Source organism: Lepisosteus oculatus, chromosome 25 (genome assembly GCF_040954835.1).
Source record: "Lepisosteus oculatus isolate fLepOcu1 chromosome 25, fLepOcu1.hap2, whole genome shotgun sequence".
NCBI lineage: Eukaryota > Metazoa > Chordata > Actinopteri > Semionotiformes > Lepisosteidae > Lepisosteus > Lepisosteus oculatus.
The window spans coordinates 10,218,861-10,239,839 of record NC_090720.1 but is presented as its reverse complement, the minus strand read 5'-3'; the positions used below and the strand labels follow the sequence as shown (position 1 = coordinate 10,239,839).

The window sequence follows — 20,979 nt, the reverse complement described above, 5'->3', positions numbered from 1 at the left end:
ACCTTCTACTCTGGGGTTTCAACTTCTTTACAATGCCGAACAAAGAGCTCCCTTTTTACTGATGGTATGCACAACCGACCTGTTAGTTCCTTTGTATTCCCTTCTTTCTAAACTATCGTTTCAGCCCATGTGTCGATCTGGCTGGTGATAATGAACTCTAAAGTTACATTTACAGTACATCCCTCCATATCATTGGAGGGTTGATTCAAAAGCCTTAAAATTGGAAATCCCTCTGGGTTTTTGGATTGGGAATGGCATTGCCCAGGTTTCACAGTGTTGTTCATTGTTTATTCAGTCCCTGAGGAAAATTTCCTTTTCACACCTAACCTGGATGCTGCCCTTAGTGCACACAGGAACAATGGATAGAAGCCCTAGGACAGCTGTCATAATGTAGGCAGAGCACAAACCCACTGTGGACCTCACCTAGGAGCAGAGGAAGTGGGTCTTGACTGAGTTACCATTGCCGACAGACCACTTGAAGACAGTTAAGCACAACGGTCAGCAAATAACATTATTTAGAAAACTGTAATTTTAGAAACAGTTAAGTTAGCAGTGCTTTTCCATTTAAGTTCATACTAAAGCCAATTAATGGTTTATTTAATTGGGCCCAAAACTGTGATTGAACTGCATGGCTTCAGCGGATTGAATCAGTCAAGAAAGGCTGGCCTATTACTGTAGCTCCTGTTCCAGCTGTTTCTGCCCCATCCTGTGAAGGCACAGGCATGATACTTTTGTACTGCCACACTTTTCCCTCCACCATTTTAGAAGTTTCAAAAGAATTGTTTTATTCTTCCATCAGCCACTAGATCCTCCAGGCTTATTAAACATTGTAAGAAAAGAATACAGATAAGTGAGACATGGTGGTGCAGTGGTTAGCATTGGCGCCTCAAAGCGCTGGGGCCCTGGGTTCAATTCCGGACCTGGGGTGCTGTCTGTGTGGGTTTCCTCTGGGGGCTTTGGTTTTGTCCCACAAACCAAACAAATACCGGTAGGTTAATAGCCTTCTGGGAAAATTGGCTCTGGTGTGAGGGTATGCGTCTGTGTCTACAGTATGTGTAATGGGATGGGTCAGCGTCCCATCCAGGTTGTGTCCTGAGAGCAGAGATGCTGCCAGCGACCCTGAGTTAGAAGAAGCAGATAGAAAATGGATGGATGCAATAATACAGATTTCCATAAACCCCATTAATGGTGATGGTCTTGACTATATTCATAGGATTACAATTAGGTGCTTTTGCTGACTTTGAATTAACGTGTTAAATGCATATTCAGAATATGAATGTAAAACAGCTTCATAAATAAATATATCAGGTTGTAAAGGTATTGGAAATTGGTTCTCTGATGCATGCCTTCATGAGGTGGTGAATAGACAGTATCAAAACCTTATTAAATGGGCTATTTTATTAAGAGTTATAATCACGGCTAACAATGGCTTCTGTGTACCAAATCACTAGAAAACACCACCTTGATGCTGGGGAATTTGAATGGTTCCTTTTCTTTTAGGAAATGCAATTCTGCAACAGCCAGAACCATCTTGTTCGGCCAAACTGGTTTCTGAATGTAGTTCCAAACAAGATGTTGGAACTTTTAAGTTTTGGAGAGTGATGGTATCCCTGCCTTTAAGGTTTATGTGGCAGGATGCTGAGTAACAGCTCCTGGCCCACTCCTACGCCCACTCTCAGCCTGCTCCTTTTTCTTCAATAGAAGATTAGGAGGGAGTAATATTCAATAGGACAGAGTTGCACTCTGTACAGTTTTGTTGTGATATTTTACATTCTTTCCTTTCCTGTTATGAAAAGTAATAAACCAAATCATAGAATCATACCATTTCCAGCTGTCTGAGGTTCGTTACTGTCTAATTTTTTGGGAAATGCTTGTTAAGGAGAAATGGCTTCATTAACACACATTCTCGTGGTCTGGATTGATTATGTGAATTACTGTATTGGCCTGGAAAAAGGATGAGGAGAAGAAGATGAAATTCACTTTTCTGATGATTTGAGTAACATAAGCCCTGCGTTTACCCAAATGTAAAGTATTGTATGATGATGATAATTATTAAAGATGAAGTGTAAACATACTTGGACATTTTATGTAACAAAAGCATTTGCAAAATCTTTCCTACACGATTCAGAATACATTGAAACTTTTGATGTCAGTAAAGCTGTTGATTTTAAGTCACACCTAGTTGAAAGTATTTATTAATACAGTATATACTTTAGTTAGGTGCTTGGTCTTGGTCTGGGATAAGGAAATCTATCCCTTGGTTTGTACAGATTTCCTTTCATACATGTATTACACTGAGGTCCAATATTGACCTTAATATTGAATATTGCTAACGCCCATAACATTGCTAACACAGTCACTAAATTAAACACATCCTGGATGCTTAAACTACCCTGGTGTTTCTTATGCTACAGTAGAAGACAGTATTCATTCTCACACAATAGACCATTTTCTAAAGTTGTCCGAAGATTTATTCTACAAAATGAGCACAGTGATTGAACAAGGACAACATTGCCATCTAGTTACTTCTCTTAATATTGCAATCTCCTAAATGTGTTTCTGTCTCGATCAATACACAACGCATTGACATGATAAACTCACAGTATTTTCTAATTAATAATCTCTATGTATAATATATTACATGTATAATATACATAATATCTATCATCTTGCAATTTTGTTTTTGCTTTATTGCATAACATCCTGCCTAATTAAGATATCTACAGTAAGCATATCATTCATCGTTTAATTTTCTAACCACTTTATCCAATACAGGGTTACAGGACACGTTTGTATCTGAATCTTGGTTAAAAGTATTATGCCTTAATTAATTCTGATCGTTTCAATTTTGTGAAACTCGAGCAGCTTGCACCTTATGCTTCCTTGCCATCTCCCTTCAGGTTTTTTCTACTAACTGTTCCAGAGTAAGATATCCACAACAGTGTCTCCCACCCTGCTTCCACTCCTGGAAACACAGGTCAGTTGGGTTTCACAGGAAGTTGGGTTCCCTTAGCCCTTAACTACGTAATTGAAGTCATTTCAATTTGAGGGAAAAAATTCCCTCAGGGGACAATAAAATCTTATCTATTATTTGCTTAATTGGACCTGTTGAAGCATTCCCTTGTTCTTCATAAACTTAATAAAAGATTTAGACAGATCTATAAAAATGCTGGACAGGAGCCCTTGAGAAGGGCAAATGGACATACCCGCTTTATGGTATTCACAGAATACAGTGCCTTGCGAAAGTATTCGGCCCCCTTGAACTTTTCAACCTTTTGCCACATTTCAGGCTTCAAACATAAAGATATAAATTTTTTATTTTATGTGAAGAATCACCAACAAGTGGGACACAATTGTGAAGTGGAACGAAATCTATTGGATTTTTGAAACTTTTTTAACTAACAAAAAAATGAAAAGTGGGGCGTGCAAAATTATTCGGCCCCCTTGCGTTAATACTTTGTAGAGCCACCTTTTGCTGCGATTACAGCTGCAAGTCGCTTGGGGTATGTCTCTATCAGTTTTGCACATCGAGAGACTGAAATTCTTGCCCATTCTTCCTTGCAAAACAGCTCGAGCTCAGTGAGGTTGGATGGAGAGCGTTTGTGAACAGCAGTTTTCAGCTCTTTCCACAGATTCTCGATTGGATTCAGGTCTGGACTTTGACTTGGCCATTCAAACACCTGGATACGTTTATTTGTGAACCATTCCTTTGTAGATTTTGCTGTATGTTTGGGATCATTGTCTTGTTGGAAGATAAATCTCCGTCCCAGTTTCAGGTCTTTTGCAGACTCCAACAGGTTTTCATCCAGAATGGTCCTGTATTTGGCTGCATCCATCTTCCCCTCAATTTTAACCATCTTCCCTGTCCTTGCTGAAGAAAAGCAGGCCCAAACCATGATGCTGCCACCACCATGTTTGACAGTGGGGATGGTGTGTTGAGGGTGATGAGCTGTGTTGCTTTTACGCCAAACATATCGTTTTGCATTGTGGCCAGAAAGTTCGATTTTGGTTTCATCTGACCAGAGCACCTTCTTCCACATGTTTGGGGTGTCTCCCAGGTGGCTTGTGGCAAACTTTAGACGAGACTTTTTATGGATATCTTTGAGAAATGGCTTTCTTCTTGCCACTCTTCCATAAAGGCCAGATTTGTGCAGTGTAAGACTGATTGTTGTCCTATGGACAGACTCTCCCACCTCAGCTGTAGTTCTCTGCAGTTCATCCAGAGTGATCATGGGCCTCTTGGCTGCATCTCTGATCAGTCTTCTCCTTGTCTGAGCTGAAAGTTTAGAGGGACGGCCAGGTCTTGGTAGACTTGCAGTGGTCTGATACTCCTTCCATTTCAAGATGATCGCTTGCACAGTGCTCCTTGGGATGTTTGAAGCGTGGGAAATCTTTTTGTATCCAAATCCGGCTTTAAACTTCTCCACAACAGTATTACGGACCTGCCTGGTGTGTTCCTTGGTCTTCATGATGCTCTCTGCGCTTTCAACAGAACCTTGAGACTATCACAGAGCAGGTGCATTTATACAGAGACTTGATTACACACAGGTGGATTCTATTTATCACCATCAGTCATTTAGGACAACATTGGATCATTCAGAGATCCTCGCTGAACTTCTGGAGTGAGTTTGCTGCACTGAAAGTAAAGGGGCCGAATAATTTTGCACGCCCCACTTTTCATTTTTTTATTAGTTAAAAAAGTTTCAAAAATCCAATAGATTTCGTTCCACTTCACAATTGTGTCCCACTTGTTGGTGATTCTTCACATAAAATAAAAAATTTATATCTTTATGTTCGAAGCCTGAAATGTGGCAAAAGGTTGAAAAGTTCAAGGGGGCCGAATACTTTCGCAAGGCACTGTATCTCCGATAAGTTTGGAGTTCTTCCACTGGATGGGTAAACCTGTGTTTTTCTTCACACATCCATCAATCCACCCATTTCCTAACCACTACTTACTTCAGTAATGAGGGTCATGAGGGAGCCAGAGCCTATGACAGCAAACAACGGGCACAAGCCAGGGTACATCCTTCACATGATGCCAGTCCATCACAGGGCACACACTCACACCAGAGCCAATTTTCGCAGAAGCCAATTACCCTACCAGTATGTCTTTGGAACAGGGGAGGAAAACCATGTGAACATGTGGAGAACATGCAAACTCCACACAGATAGCAGTCCAGGTCTGGAACTGAACCCAGGGCTCTGACCACTGCTCCCCCTTCTTCACTGTCAATTTTGAGTTTTCAGGATTGGATGATTTGACATTATTGCTCCTGGTCACAGGAGGTCTTTGCTGCCTCGTTATTCTCTGGATCAAGTCCATTGCATTGTGAACCTGCAAAATCGGAAAAATAAAACATCCATTGTCACACTGAAAAAAAACACCTGGTTGCAATATTGTGTTGTAAAATGGTGTTTTCTTGAAGACCTTGTACATTGTGAAACTCATACTTGATCTGCTTACTGTATATACAGTACAGCTCATCAGGTTTGGCATTTCTCCAAAGCTCAGAGTAGGTGAAGAGAATTCCTTATGGGACAACAAGGAGACAACAGCACCAACATTAAATCAACGTGAAATACAAGTCATTATTATGCAGGCATGAGCTACAGTATACCACAATGTGAACATAAACATTTACAGTACCTGCCCAACTTTATACATCATTGAATCATAGCCATTGCAATAGGACATGAAGGCGCATAGAGTAATTTAAACAGTTGCTGGTATGTATATTTGATATCTGATCATCGCTATCATAGTAAGTTACTTTATAGTAAAACAAGCATTTATCACATCTCAGTCTGAGAGAAGGACTGCCTTGCTATCTTGCTTCGAGTCCTGAGCCGTCAACACATGACGTGTAAAAGCCGATATCATAACAGTCAAACGTGTTTATTTTCTAAAAAACTTTCTCGTTGCGGCTATATACTTAAGCCACATCACCCAGAAACGCCCCAGAAATGTCTGAGAAATGCAGGAAAAGCGGATAAATAATAAAGCCGTTCACAGAAACGCGGACTAACAGGTGGTTTCGCAGACCCAGATTAGAATTGATCTTGAACTACCTAATGCTATTTCATATAAATAAGGCTGTTAGTATCGCTGATCTTGGTCTGTGAAACCAACCCCGAAGTTGGTGAAAATGAAGTGAAGGAGTTCCAGCCCACCGCCACCCGAATCGTAAACGGGAAATGGTTAAGGCCGCAAACTCCTCCCAGCTCCAGGGCAGCCATATTGAAACTGTAAAGGGGGATAGACAGGCTTTGATGTGCTATCCTACTGTTGTGAAATTAACTAGCGTACGTATACGACTCCCACATTACAGAGGGTACACCAGCGCGTTGTAAAACTGCCAAACCAGTCTTTTCACTCGGGCTTTCTAAAGAGGTATGGGCGTTTATTCCTGGTTCCCTGTGTTTGCGATGTGGCTGTGTTTCTGATCAAATGGGGGAGTTGTTGTCGGTGGCCTACTGCGATTTTAAAGTCCAGGCCTGACTGTAGTTCATAGTTTTCCGTGTCAACAGAAGACCGAAATGACCTACGTCTCTTGTACAGTTGTCTTGTTAAATCGGAAACGTACTTCTCGTGTGACACAAAATATATTCAGTTTTCGAGGCCTTGTGATGTTTTCGTGCGTATTTCCTTAATTTAAGTACAAGCGGGGTTTTACGCACTTGCCGAGGTCAGTAGACACTCGTGTTAGGAAACAGGCGATTGAGGATATGTAATAAAACCATTTCTTCTGCTTCTTTTGTCAAGCATTAGTTTTTGTTTAGTTTTTTTTTCGCTAGGTTTCCGAAAAGCACCGAGTTGCCGTTTGTGCAGTTGAGAATGTAAATAATGACTGTACACTGACGTACAGCGAGATTTCCAAAGTAAATTATCTTATTTGATGTTGACTTTGAATATTAGTATGTTGGAAGAAGTAATCATATTAACGCGTTCTTTCATTAGCCCCGCCTTTCTTGATAATTATGCAAGTTTTCACAGGTCAAATACTAACTTTAGGCTGAGGATACTTTTCAGACTGGTCGTCAGAAATTGTGGTCATTGGTGACTATTTCTCTACTACTATGGGGGCAGAAAAGACAGTGTAATGGGACGATTTATTTTACACCTGCATGAGCTTGTTTGTTTTTGGTATAATTAAAATAAAACATCGTGTGTAAAGGCATGTCATATTGTATCTATTTCACCCACTGGTACAACTAAATGTTCGAGTAAAGAAAATTACAGTTCCTCTACTTTGTGTAAGTTCCTGTAAGGGATTGTGCTATAATAAATAGATTATGCTGAAGAAAATTCAACTGGGTCTTTTCTTGGTACAGAGCTCATATTGCACATTTTGGTTGAGTAAGGTGTATTTTGCACAAACCTTAACAAGGTCCCTTTTAGGAAGATGTCAACATTGTCAAGACATGAGTACGATGCAAGTCCACACAACAGATGATAATAATAATTGCTTACACTTATATAGCGCTTTTCTGGACACTCCACTCAAAGCGCTTTACAGGTAATGGGGAATCCCATCACCACCAGTGTGCAGCCCCACCTGGATGATGCGATGGCAGTACACTCGCCACACACCTGCTCTCAGTGGAGAGGAGAGGAGAGCAGAGTGATGAAGCCAGTGTAGAGATGGGGATTATTAGGAGGCCATGACTGGTAAAGGCCAATGGTAAAAGTTAAATCAGTCGTTATTAATTGTGAATTGTTTCTAGTAAAACTTCAGACTGAAAGAGTATTGCAGTATGTAAAAAAAAAGTTAATTGGTTTGACAAATTTGGTTATTCCCCCAGATTTTGAGTGCCTAATGCACCTTACACCTCATTTCCTGTGCAGGAAAGAGAGTGGATATAAGTTGAATTTTACCAACATGTCATATTATCACTTCATAATTCCGTATATTATCACGTTGATCAGTGTTTTATGTGATATTAGCGCCTTCACTAGTTTGTTAATACCACTTTACACTATGCAGTCCTGCATTATTAATACTTTCCATTGCATTTATGGTAAGCTGTCTTCATAATATCAGCAGAATAAATTTGTAATAATAAGACACTATAGGTACTACGTACTGCTAGTATCTTGGGTAAATACTTTTCACTAGTAGAGTATTTGTAGTCTCTGCATGTTCATAAGAGTAGTTAAACCTGTTACTGCCTTTCCTTGTCTGAGCCAGTTGGGAAGCACAGTTTTGCAAATAGTCAATGTAATAGGATCCAACATGGTTGTGGAAGGTGCATTTGTTCATTATTATTATGATAGTCCCCTGCAGTAATTAGATATTAAACAATTTTTTGTCTTTTCACACCAACAAAATTGAGATGTGACTATAATAGTTTGAATATAGTATTCTGCAAGCCCCTTGTATTGAATCTCTGGTTTTGTTCGGGTGTGTGTAATATGGGCTCTGAATTTTATGTTGGAACTGTTTTTTTCTCTCTCATAAGGCAGACATTTCTTTAAAACAAAGATTAACACTGATACTTTATCATACAAACAAAATCTGATTATACGCACTTGTCTGTTACATTTATAAACTAAATGAAAACAAGAACTTGCATTTTTGCCAGACTTACTGTACTGAAGTCAGGTGAAGGCTAATGATTAATTTCAATCAAATTTAGCAAAGCTGTTTTGATGTTCCTTACCTTGCTTGCAAGGAAAGGCTCCAGCTCCCCTGAATTTCAAGAATTGTTTTGATGTTTTCTGATGTCCTCTACGTGTAAAAACTTTTTTTACATATGCATTGTGGAAATTTGAATCACGATGAAGTGCATTACTGCAAAATGGAGCGTGTGTATAACAGGAACTATTACTGTTCTTAATTGTAATCTACGTGATAAATTATATCTGATATGCTGCAAAAGCATACAAGGTAACAAAGTCAGAACCCATTGTTCTGTGTACCAGGCTTCCCCATTGCTCCACTTTGTACTGCAGGATGTAGCAGACAGAATTTCAGCCTTAAGAACCTTTATGGTGTTTTAGTCCCCAGTGTCCTATTTGAATGTAAAATAGTACAGAATGAGTCAGTGTGGTCTGTTTTGATTCTCTTATGTTCTATAGGTTAGAGCAGAGGGTCAGATTCAAAGATTATGATCTTGCTGTTCCTATTCTGACTTGTAATGAATTCAATCTATTTGATCTATAGATCATATTCAGGTTTTAAGTATTTGATTTTGTAAAGTATGAGCGTGATTCAGGGTGGCACGGTAGCACTGTTGCTAGTATTACTGCCTCATAGCACTGGTACCCTGAGTTCAGTTCCTAGTATGCTTTGTTGTCCCTGTGTATGTGTGGGGTTTTCTCTGGGTGCTTCAGTTGAGGCTGTCAGAAAATGGGTGGATGAGCATGATTCACAATAGGCTAGAAGGCAGAAGTGTCAGACCCAGCTGCCTGAGTGTGCATGACCATCTGGTTTTCTTCCAGTGAAGGCTGTGTGCGAGACCAAGTGTGTGACAGCAGCTGAAAGGCACATCTTCTCTCTTCTCTTGAAGTGTGCTGCATTCACGTGCAGTGAAGTTTACATCCTTCCACGATGAAGAGATGATGGTTGCGACTCGTAATTGTCAAGCTATTGAAATGTTTCAGTATGGAGCGTATAGGACCTCGTTGGATTATGTTAACGTCCAAGAAAATGGCATTGTTTGTTGTATTCATTTTTTTCATTTTCAATTAACTGCTACAAATTTTGGCAGCCCAAATAGGTTATTGCAAGGGGTATTGGAAGTTTTCTTACAAGGTCTTTCAATGTGGTTCTTTTGAAATGATTCAGGATATAGCCACCATTAAACCGTTTCAGTTCATTAGGAAAATTTAATTCCGTGTGCTTTCAGGGTGGCGTAGAAGGTACTGTTGCCCTCCATGATCTCAATAACCATCAGACTCATGAGGCACTTTAAAGTCAGTGTTCGGTGTACATTGTGATTTATTTGCAGTGTATGGGTTTTTACTATTTATTAATCTGTCTAAAGGTCTTAGTTGGTAAATCAGTGCACAGGTGTGCAAAATTAGGCACTTAAATTAAACGTAGTTGTAAGTAGATTTTGGTGTCTTTAGGTATTAAACCTTTTAATGTTTCTGTGAAATCTGAAAAGATGTGGTGATTGTATTCTGTGAATTCAGTTATTGGTTTGTGCTCAAGTGAAATATGCCCTGAATACATAGTCTTGACATGGCTGGGCTTGTTCCTGCCTCCTTTAGGAAACTCTTGGCATCAGAAGATCACAAAACTGAAAGCAGAATGTGAGAAACTGGGGTTCTGTCCCTTTAATCAGTCTGCATGGAAATATAACCTCATACTAGGTGTGAGTGTGGGCATCCTTTGAGTAAGAACATGAAGGGGTAAAATTAACAGCACTGGGAGAATGTTGTTCTCATTGTAGTTCCTTTTTGAAAATGAAAAATAAAAAACAATTCAAGCAGTAAGGTCCATACCAGAGCATAGTGGTTCATCGGGCAAGAGCCCACCCCATTTGCTGTAGCAGCAGGCAGACTGAGGGCAGGTTAATCCCTTCCAGGATGGGATCCTGGGTTATCGCAGGGTTATACCCCTGCAGTGCTGGACCCCACTTATACAACTGGGTGGACTGGAGTACCTCATTCAAAGCAGTCTCTGCGGCAGACACTTAAACCCACAACCCACTTGTTATCACTGGTATTAAGGAGCTCCTGTTAAAAAATGTTTTAATGATCACCGAATTAGGTGTTACACATTAACAGTTTGATTTTGTGAATGAAGAGCAAATTAATCTTATTGTTTCATCTGCAGTGACTGCAGAGACCTTCCTGTAGATGAATGTTTACTTTTTTTAAAAGGAACATTGCGTGATTCGGTACATATACTGTCCAAGTATGTTTAAAAATGTACAAAACATTTTGTGTATAATTTCATTATTTAGGACATGTAGAAGTTGCTATACAAAGCCTGTTTTCCTCTGTAATGTAGATTTTGATTTTTCCTTTTCCTAAAGGGTTTTGACCAAGTCAAAGAAGAATCAGGTGTTCCTTGGAAACCTTTTTGGATTTTGAAATGTGATCTGCATTATATTGCTCCGTTATTAACCACAAGCAATGTTTTTATTTGAGCATCAGGATAATGGCAATCATACAGTTGGAATTAATGGCATAATCTTTTGTTACAATTGCAGATGAGTAGCAACAGTAATAGGGGCACCAACAGGGCACCAACTACAGCGACACAGCGATTAAAACAAGACTATCTTCGAATTAAGAAAGATCCTGTGCCTTACATTTGTGCAGAACCTCTTCCATCTAACATTCTTGAATGGTGAGTTCCGAGTGGTCAGTACTTCCAAGTCAGTCCCAAGTCAACCAATTTTATATACAACTCATCTTCCTATTGTGTTATTACAAAAAGATTGCGGTAACGAGATTAAATTGACATCATCAAGATTGTGTAACCTGAGATCCTGGGAAAAGCTCTAAGGATCATAGATGTGATGACCATGAAGGTGCTGCAAAAGTAGACCAACTACTATTAAATGCCCGAATAAAGTCCCCAGAAAGGAATAGAAAAGTTAAGTCTGTAGTACTTAAAAATGGAAAAAAGTTTATAACTTGAGTTAAACCACCAATAATGAATTTGATTTGACTTGAATAGTAACTGTGAAGTTAATTCAAGTGAAATTAAAACCAAAGTAATTTCTTTCAATGGTTAATTGGCAGGTAATAGGTCATACTGAATACTGATTGTGCAGCTCCTTGGCTTACAAGTGTATTGTTGCTCAGTCTGTTTTTGCTATACATATTGTAGCGAAGCAAGCAGCAGAATTTGAGGTTGGAAGTAAAATGGAGAGGTCTTGTTTAAATGAAGGGCAACTGTAGAACTAATCAAAAAGGATTGAGAAGATGCATATTTGTGAAAGTTTTCTTTGGTGTTTTAAAAAATCCGTTGTGAAGGTTTTTCCATTAAAATGGGAAAGATTCAAATAACAGGTTAAAACATTGCACAGATCCACCTTACAGCTATTTGTAACTTTCATTATCTTGTTGAAGAAACATTTTTCTTTTTGTTGTATTTCAGGCATTATGTTGTACGAGGACCTGAGAAAACCCCTTATGAAGGTGAGTTAATTTATGCAACTAACATGCCTTTTTAAAAGTTGTTTCTTTTACTTCATTCAACTCTGAGCACAGTTACTTCTTTTTAGCCTGATCCTCCCAGATCTGGGAAGTTAAGCATGGCTGGATGTGGTCACTACAGAAATGGTCAGCCTCTGAGGCAAACTAGTTGTCTGCTTTAAGTGGTGTCTGTGGACCAACAACATCTTCAGTCCAGTCACCCAGTAGGGTGACTGGGGACACTTGTTGTTGGAGATGCTGTTCTTCAGATAGGACATTAAACAGAGGACCTGAAACTGGGTCATTAAACATCCTATGACATTGTTTGTAAGAGTATGGGTCATAAGCTTGGTGTCCTCGATCAATTCTACTTTGCTCTTGTGTCATCTGGCATCTGTAAATTTGTACTTTAGCTCAGTAACTTTCCACACCTGATCAGCTGTGTAGGGTGGCTGCTGGACACAATGGTCACGTAGTTTCACCCAGATAGGTACAGAACTTTAGGAGTGAATAAAGGGGTTCCCCCTTGATATGTAAAGCACATTGGGATCCTCTGAAGTCTAAAATGCTGTATCAATTCAAATACATAACTTATTACTTGGTTCCTAAGTGTTTGGTTCCATACCCCCCTCCTAGCACTTTGTCTGGCTCTGTGCAACATCCCTTGAACTAGAGTGAAACATGCAGTCTTGCAGTGTTCGTCTTTAGTTTGCAATCCCACACATAGCTGCAGAGTTTAGGGTGTTAGGAGAAGCCATGCGGGTCTCGCCTGCAGCAGTACAATCTTTCTGGCCAGCCAGAAGCCTTCACTGTTTGAACCACTCTCCTTTTCTTGAAATAATTCACAATTGTAAAGTAGAAGACATCAGGGATGCAGTTTTCAGAAGGCTGCAGGTTTTGTTACGACTTGATTGCATTGAACAAGAAACCAGAAGGGGGTTGGCACAGTGGTTTGCGCTGCTGCCTCACAGCACTGGAGCTCTGGGTACAGTTCTGCATCTGGGATACTATCTGTGTGGCGTCTGTATGTTCTTCCCATGTTCTATGGGTTTCCTCCGGCTGCTACAGTTTCCTCCCACAGTCCAAACACATACTGGTAGTTCAGTTGGCTTCTGGGACAATGTGTGCGTGTTTGTGACTGTGTCTGCCCTGAGACAGACTGGTGTCCCATCCAGGGTGTACCATGCCTTACACGTGTTGCTTGCTGTGATAGGCTCCAGCTACCCCATGACCCTTTACTGGGTAAAGCTGTTAGAAAATGGATGCATGGAAGAGTAGTTTTGTTTTGTTTTGTTTTGTTTTTACAGAGTTACTTGCTTTGATAATGCCGTTTATTAAGCTGCAGACGTAGGAAGAGCTTTGCCTCTGAACAAAAGTGTTTCTTTTCTGCTTCTCAGTGTGGAATTACTCCTTTTCAGCCAAGGCAGCCTGACACAGCTCCTCACTCAAACTGTATCAGAATAGTTTCACATCTCAAGTCCATTGCTAGCTTAGATTTAAGCACATGTGATTAGTTAAGTTTTGGTCTGTGAATGTTCTGTGTAATATGCTTTTGTACTGAAGAGAATTGCAAGTCAGTTTTGTGGAGTAGATTTGGCTTAAACAATCTAAAACAGAGTTGCAGATAAAAAGCATAAGGTAAATACAGATAAGTAGAAAAAATAAAGAAAGATAATACGCTTAACATTATAGTATTTCTTTACAAGATCATGGGCTTTTCTTTGAAGATCTGCACTGGATTGTACCCAGTGAGTATGCTGGTGTGCCCAGTTAAAATACATACATATAGCAAGAATGCCAGCAGCTTTCATTTACATTAGATTTACGAATGTACATTTTGAAAGGATGCCACATATAAATAGTTTAATGTATGTTGAATGGATTACTGCGTAAAATTGATTCAGATGACAGGTATCACAGCTGTTGTGACTGTTTATAAAGGAGGGATGTTTTAGGAAATTAGCAATCACAGGACCTTAGGCAATGTTAATCAAGTCAGTGAACTTCTTGAAATTTCAAAGAGTGCTGCAACAAGGCGGGTGCTGAGTGTTGTCGTACTGTATCTGTGCGTATTACATTTACTATGCCAAAGGTCAACTTATCTTGTTGGCAGACACAGATGACAGGAAATTGTTACATCACTGTGAACACTTTTGTAGGGATCTGGCAATAATATCTGGCAGTATTCACTCTCCCTGTGGCTTTTTCTGTGTTTCTGTCTAAAATTGCCGAGCTGAAAACAGGGCTTTGTGTGTCTCCTGTTTTGAATAGAATTGGAGCACTGAGGTTTCTTTTTTTAGGTTTAAGGGTATTGTATAAGGTTCTCCCCATTTTATGATGAAGAGAATGATTAAGTTGTGCAGACGTGCATGTAAAAGGGCATGTGAAATAAGTCTAAAGATTAATGCTGTGTTTTGTACAGAGAATGTGACTCAAGTGTTAAAAGTCTCAGATGTAACATGCAATGGTGCCTGAAGGCCGAATGAAAATGTTTGCATAAGACGAGCATTTGTGGAAGTAATTCTCAAACCCCCCCATCCTGTGCCCAGAAGTTTTCAGCCGTGTGCTTTTGACGGCTTTTTTGTAAATTGGCAACGTCTGCGCTGAAAGACTAATCTGTCCAGTTACTCTACCACATGAGCTGTTTGTCCCCGTGCTCGAAATTGAATTAAAAAAAAAAGTCCCAGGCACTTATGCACTTGAATTATTGCCCCACTGAAAAGTTATTTTGCTCTGTTTAAACCTGTTGAAAGAACTCCGTAAGATATTATGAACTTGCAGACTTGGTCAGCAGGTCTTCTCGAGAGAGATGGTTTGTGCCAAACGTTTCTGGAGGCCTCCATGAGGGTGGGACGGGAATGTGGCAGAGGGTACACATGCTTCCCAGAGCCACATCCCCTGTGTGCAAAGCCCTCAGTAGGTTGCAGTGCTTTCGGTATGTGAAAAACAAATTGCAGTGCTCAGAGTAAAGCACAGGCTGTTAACAGGAATGCTCCGATCAGTGTCGAATGCTCGAGTTAAAAAGATATTGTATATCACACCAGTTGATTAAAGCGCTGTTACTGAGAGGCAAAGCTAAAGATGACTGTGCTTGACATTGTTCCACGTTCTGGTTATTATCTGGAAAATGTCCTATGTGAAAAGTTCAGAAAAAAAATGAAATAGAATGCCAAAGAGAAGCTATGTCTCTGAGTTTTTAAAGTCTTTGCATTTTCAGGGTGTCTGTAATAAGGGCGGAAATATTATGAGTAATTTTGTAATTAGGTCTTGATGGCCTCCTCTCTATTGTAACCATTATGTTCTTACGTATATCTTCCTGACTGTGTGTTTTGTGTTGTGGATGTGCAGTAAGGGGCAGAGGTGATCTAAGCTGCCAGTGTTTTGTTACTATTTGTTACTTGGTGAACCACAATAATCGGAGTTAATTGGTATTGTACACCAGGGAATCTGTTGTAAACTTAGGGTGAAAGGATTAATTTATTAGTGAGTGACTTGTTCATAAGTCCATTATTGCATCAAAATGGTTATAAACAAGAGAAGATCATTTGGCATGTTTTTCTCATTTAGTATTTAGTAGCTAATTGTTCCAAGGATCTGATCTTATCTTAATTATTTATCCATTAATTGAAAGGGTACTGGCCTCAACAAAACGGCTGGGTAGCTTGTTCCACACTCTTTGGATAAAGATGTTCTTGGTTTTAAAAGGACTTCCAGTTAGTTCCCACCTGTCCTCTAAGTTGAGTTTTACTCTTCATTATGTAATAATCCACCAGGTGAGCTTTCAGTGCCTTCCAGGATTTTGAATTCTTGTGTTCAGTCATGTTGTAGTTTTCCCTGAGACTAAATAGGTTCAGTTTCTCCAGCCTGTCAGTGTAGGACAGTCCCTTAAGCCCTGGAATGTGTCTGGTAGCTTTTCTCTGAACTGATTCCTGTGCAGCAATATGTACACAATATTCTTAATGACATGAAGTGATATTAGGACATTACAGTGGAATTTAAAGACAGCTTTTAGACTATTGCATTTAAGCAGGTGTAGTCTGGTATAGTTTCATTCATGTGTGTATGAGGTTGCGGTTTAAAGTTTATTTTATGTTTTATCGGTAGATATTTCCTTTCTGGGGTGATCTTTTGTAAAGAAGTTATTTTACGTCAAAAAAGAGTATTATCCTATAGGTAATAGTCGATACAATTTCAGGGGGATCTTTAGACTGCCATTCCCTCAGGTGAGTCACTTCAAGTGTTCATTGCATATTTTGTCCTTGTGTTGCAGCTAGCTCCACCTTTTGTTCTTTTGGCTATACCATTGCAAAATGGATATTGGTTTTGTAAAAAGGGTTCCAAGATGATCAGCCATTAATTCCAATTTAGGTGTCGTAAATAGAAAATGCAACTCTTTAGTCATGGAAATGTAAGTCAAAATTCAGTGTCCTCAAAGGTGTTGACAGCTTATAGGTGTATTTAGGCTGAAATAGTGAAACCGTGACCAGACGACACAAGATGAAGTTGAGTATAGCTCAGTTTTAGGAAAAAAAACATCTGGGACTTGTATTACAGGGACCTGCAACACAAAGACCAGCCATTTGAAACTGTCTCCCCGAGATCCTCAAAGTCAGGACTGGGTGAGGTTCTTGGATCCACAGGCCAACAGCCGCCAAGTCCTCAAGATGGCCAGTCTTGCTGCTGTGTTATAAATTTCTTTATATCTTCAGACGTTTTGCACGCTTGGGTAGCAGCAGGTCCTGCATTGAATGATGCGATGAATAGGATGGCAACTGGGGTTTACTGGTATGAATGGTAATGCTCAAGAAAGACACTTTGTAAGCTCCAAAGTGAATTTATTCTTAAAAGTGTTTAAGTGTTTTGTGCATTATTGTATTACAAAAGGTGGAATTAAATAGTAGAGGGATTTGGTTAGGCTTGTTTTTATCTTATCTTATGTATGTAGAGTTGACCTTCCTGTTTATACTGTATGTGCTGATATTTTTATTCCTTGTCTTTCTTAGGTGGCTATTATCACGGTAAACTGATCTTCCCTCGCGAATTTCCTTTCAAACCTCCTAGCATCTATATGATAACCCCTAACGGCAGATTTAAATGCAACACAAGGTAAGAACAGAATTTTCTGCTCTCCTCCAAAGAGAATGAACAGTGATATTATTTCAAGCCCTCTTCAATATGCAGGGAAATAATTTTGTGTGATAACGATTTGTATGAATACATTTTGATAAGAGGCTTTCTCACAAGTTGTTCCACTCGGAAGAAACTAAACAATGAGAAACTACTGTCGCTGTTTTTATAAAGGAAAAACATGCGGGCCATTCTGATATATTCCAGGCTAAAAGACAGCTTATTGGTTTGCCTTGTACATTGCGGTTTTAAACTTGCATCAAATAGTCGCACAAGCCTGGCTTTCCCAGCCCCTAACAGAATTTAATCCCTGTCGCTCCTAAGCTGAGCACCACGTTGTGTCTTAGACAGTAGATAGCTCTGCCAGGCCACAAGACTGGGCCTATCCCAGCAAGCAACAGTGCAAGGCAGGACATATCCTGGACTTGATGCCAGTCCAACAGAGGGCACGCGCACAGACACAGACACACTCACGTCAGGGCCAGTTAACCTGCCAGCATGTCTTTGGACTGGGAAAGGAAACCAGAGCACCCACACAGATACGGGGAGAACATACAAACTCCACACAGACAGCACCCCAGGTCTGGAATTGATCCCAGAGCATGCACAGAACGTGTTGGGTTTAATCTCCCCTCTAGTATTATACAGGGAGCAAAACGTTAAAGTCTTTGTACTTTCATGGGTTTTCCTTTACAGGTTGTGTCTGTCAATTACCGACTTCCACCCTGATACGTGGAACCCAGCTTGGTCAGTTTCGACCATCCTGACTGGTCTCTTGAGCTTCATGGTAGAAAAAGGCCCCACGCTGGGTAGTATTGAAACCTCAGACTTCACTGTGAGTGTCTTCATATTCTCTTTAAAAAATACCTTGTTCTTTGTTCTCTGATTGCATGCACACCAGTGCGCTTGTTGGATATTTGTAGTCTGTTACTTAGCAAGTGAATGACGGTTGGTTTTACTTTTAATTGAATTTTTAAAAGGAAGTATCATTTTGTGAAACGTTTCATTACACATAAAGGCCATTCAAGCCGTGAAAAGAATTTTGCATCAAGCTTTCATAGAGTTTGCACTGATGCTGAGCACTGTATGTTAATAAGTGCAAGTATGCAAATAGTATCGCACCTTTTTTGGTTGAAGTTCGGAAAACATATTGCAAAATTAAGTCGGTAATATATTTTCCTTTCAAGAAAAGACAACTTGCTGCTCAGAGCTTGACGTTCAACCTAAAGGATAAAGTTTTCTGTGAGCTGTTTCCAGACGTTGTAGATGTAAGTACAAACTTCATGTGACTCTTTAAAAATCTCCTTTGGTAGGTAGAAAGTTGTTTGTACCCTGTGTTTTTTTCTCGGGTCCATCTGAGGTGAACATGACAATGTTCAGAGTTAATTTGATTAAACAGGTTTTGTTTCTTATCAGATTCTTCTGGAAGTGTTACTGGGCAGCTCTCCTCTCCACTCTGAAAGCTGCACTACTTTAGCACCACAGTAGTTTTGCCTCCTTAGAGAGCCCAGGTGTAAGTTGTATCCAGATGGCTAACCCGAAGTTAAGGTTAAAGCTTGCATACCACTTGAGGTGTTGTCTCACATGGCTTTCATTTATCAATGTGCTACAGGGTTTACATCTGTCTGGTGAACCACAATGTGTGTTGTTTTCTGTGGTTACAGCATCAGTGTTTTGTTATTCTGGGCATCCCACAGGGGTAATAAAGTCACTGCTACTGCAGTTCATTCTCCTCAATCAGAAACGAGGGCTCTGTTTGCTAGGGCAGGCCCAGAGATAAATCAAAGCAGCGTATCCAGCTTAGTATTACAAAATAATGTAGTTAGGAATGCCAAGAAACACTCTTTTCTTTGTTGAATCTGTTTAAAACATTTGGTTAATTCCACTAAACTTCAGATTTGGGTATCTTTTATGCATCATCGTCTTTACTCATATCACAAATTTGACTTGATCAGACTGAAATTATTGCCAAGTGATGTGACTTGACAGTCCTAAGATTGTAGATTTGATTGTAGACAGTTGTAGATTGTATTCCTGGCAGTTTTACCGCAGTTTGTCAGTGCACTTATTGCAGTAATAAAATGTGTGCTGCAGTTTTAACTCATGGTCAGTAAAATTTGTAAAAAATTACATTGCTTCTTTGATAAAGTAATAAGGGGAGTAATATTTATAATAATAATAATAATAATTGCTTACACTTATAAAGCGCTTTTCGGGACACTTCACTCAAATCGCTTTACAGGTAATGGGGTCTTCCCTCCACCACCACCAATGTGCAGCCCCACCTGGATGATGCGACGGCAGCCATAGTGCGCCAGAACCCTCACCACACATCAGCTCTCAGTGGGGAGGAGAGCAGAGAGTAATGAAGCCAATTCATAGATGGGGATTATTATGAGGCCATGATTGTTAAAGGCCAATGGGAAATTTGGCCAGGACGCCGGGGTTACACCCCTACGTCAATTTATCATTGTTTTTCTGCGCGATATGATAATCTTCTGCAAGACTGCAACAGGGTTTTTTTTTGTCTGACCGCCCTACAGTGGACACACACACATTGTATTTATCTCCTCCAAGGTTTGTTGCAGAGAGTCAGATCAGTTAACAGGCACCTATTATAAAATGAAAGAAACTAAAGGAGTCCTCCACAGCTGTTCAAATGGAAAGTGTCCTCAAGCAGTTGCAGGGCCGTGGTCATGTCATGTTCCTGTTCCTTTGTCTCGCTGTAGGAAATCAAGCAGAAGCAGAAGGTGCAGGAGGAGTTGAGCAACAGACCCCAGGTGCTGCCTTTGCCCGATGTGGTGCCTGACGGGGAGGCTCACAACGCCCACAACGGCCTCCCGCTCCTGAACGGCCACGTGGCGCTGGCTGGCGCCAACCCGCCCGGCCTCCAGCAGGCCAATCGCAACCATGGACTTCTGGGAGGAGCCTTGGCAAACTTGTTCGTTATAGTCGGATTTGCAGCCTTTGCCTACACAGTGAAGTACGTACTGAGAAGCATAGCGCAAGAATGAGGAGAAAAAACAGTGGGCGTTCAAGACCCAATCCAGAGGGTCTGGTTGCAAAAAAGCAAAGGAGGAGAAGGAAGAGCCCAGGACTGGAGGGGATGTGCGTTTGAAACGAGGGAGGGGGGTACTTTTGTGACTTTAAGTGCTGCAGTGATGTGAAACAGCAGCAGATTGGCTCATGGGTTTTAGCAAGGCCTAATAATGTGTTGGTGGAAGCAATCCAGCAGACGTTTCCTATAGAAAACTGCGGGTGAAACGGTCACGTGTTTTGTAATGCCACAGCTCAAATGCATTCGAGCGCTAAACTATTAAATAAGTGAGCGAAACATGTTGGGTTGTGCGATGTGCTCTTTTTGGAGAGAACCGCAGATTTGCTTTTAGTCGCACAGGAAGGTGGCTTTTCTTTTACTGCTGTGTACCTGACTTCAGTGCATTACAGGGCGACCCAGAGACCTACAGTTTTATGTGACAGGAAAGATGATTGGACCAATTGAATATGAATAATTTGAGGAAAGGTTTTTTCCAGGGTTTTCCTTTTTTCTTTTCCCCCCACACTTAAGTACTCATTTACCTTGCGTCTGAAAAGGCCCAGGGTTTAAATTCTGCGTCTGTTTACGAGGGCGAATCAGCTCTTTAATAAGTCATGAGCAGGTTGAAGACAAAGGAATTCATTCCTGTGCTCTTTCCCCTGTACAGCACTATATATAGAACTTACCATACAGGTTTTCTTTCGTGTTTAATGTGACA

At 40.3% G+C, this 20,979-nt stretch overlaps 1 protein-coding gene across 1 annotated transcript; it reads left to right on the top strand.

Annotated features, from left to right (window-relative positions):
* Positions 1–6,222: 6,222 nt before the first annotated feature.
* On the top strand, positions 6,223–20,562 carry ube2j2 (ubiquitin-conjugating enzyme E2, J2 (UBC6 homolog, yeast)). The gene is made up of 7 exons (XM_006641893.3): positions 6,223–6,391; positions 11,164–11,303; positions 12,060–12,100; positions 17,101–17,203; positions 17,921–18,059; positions 18,412–18,492; positions 19,954–20,562. The coding sequence occupies exons 2-7, from the start codon at positions 11,164–11,166 to the stop codon at positions 20,236–20,238; spliced, it is 789 nt and encodes a 262-aa protein (XP_006641956.1). The 5' UTR covers positions 6,223–6,391; the 3' UTR covers positions 20,239–20,562.
* Positions 20,563–20,979: the final 417 nt, after the last annotated feature.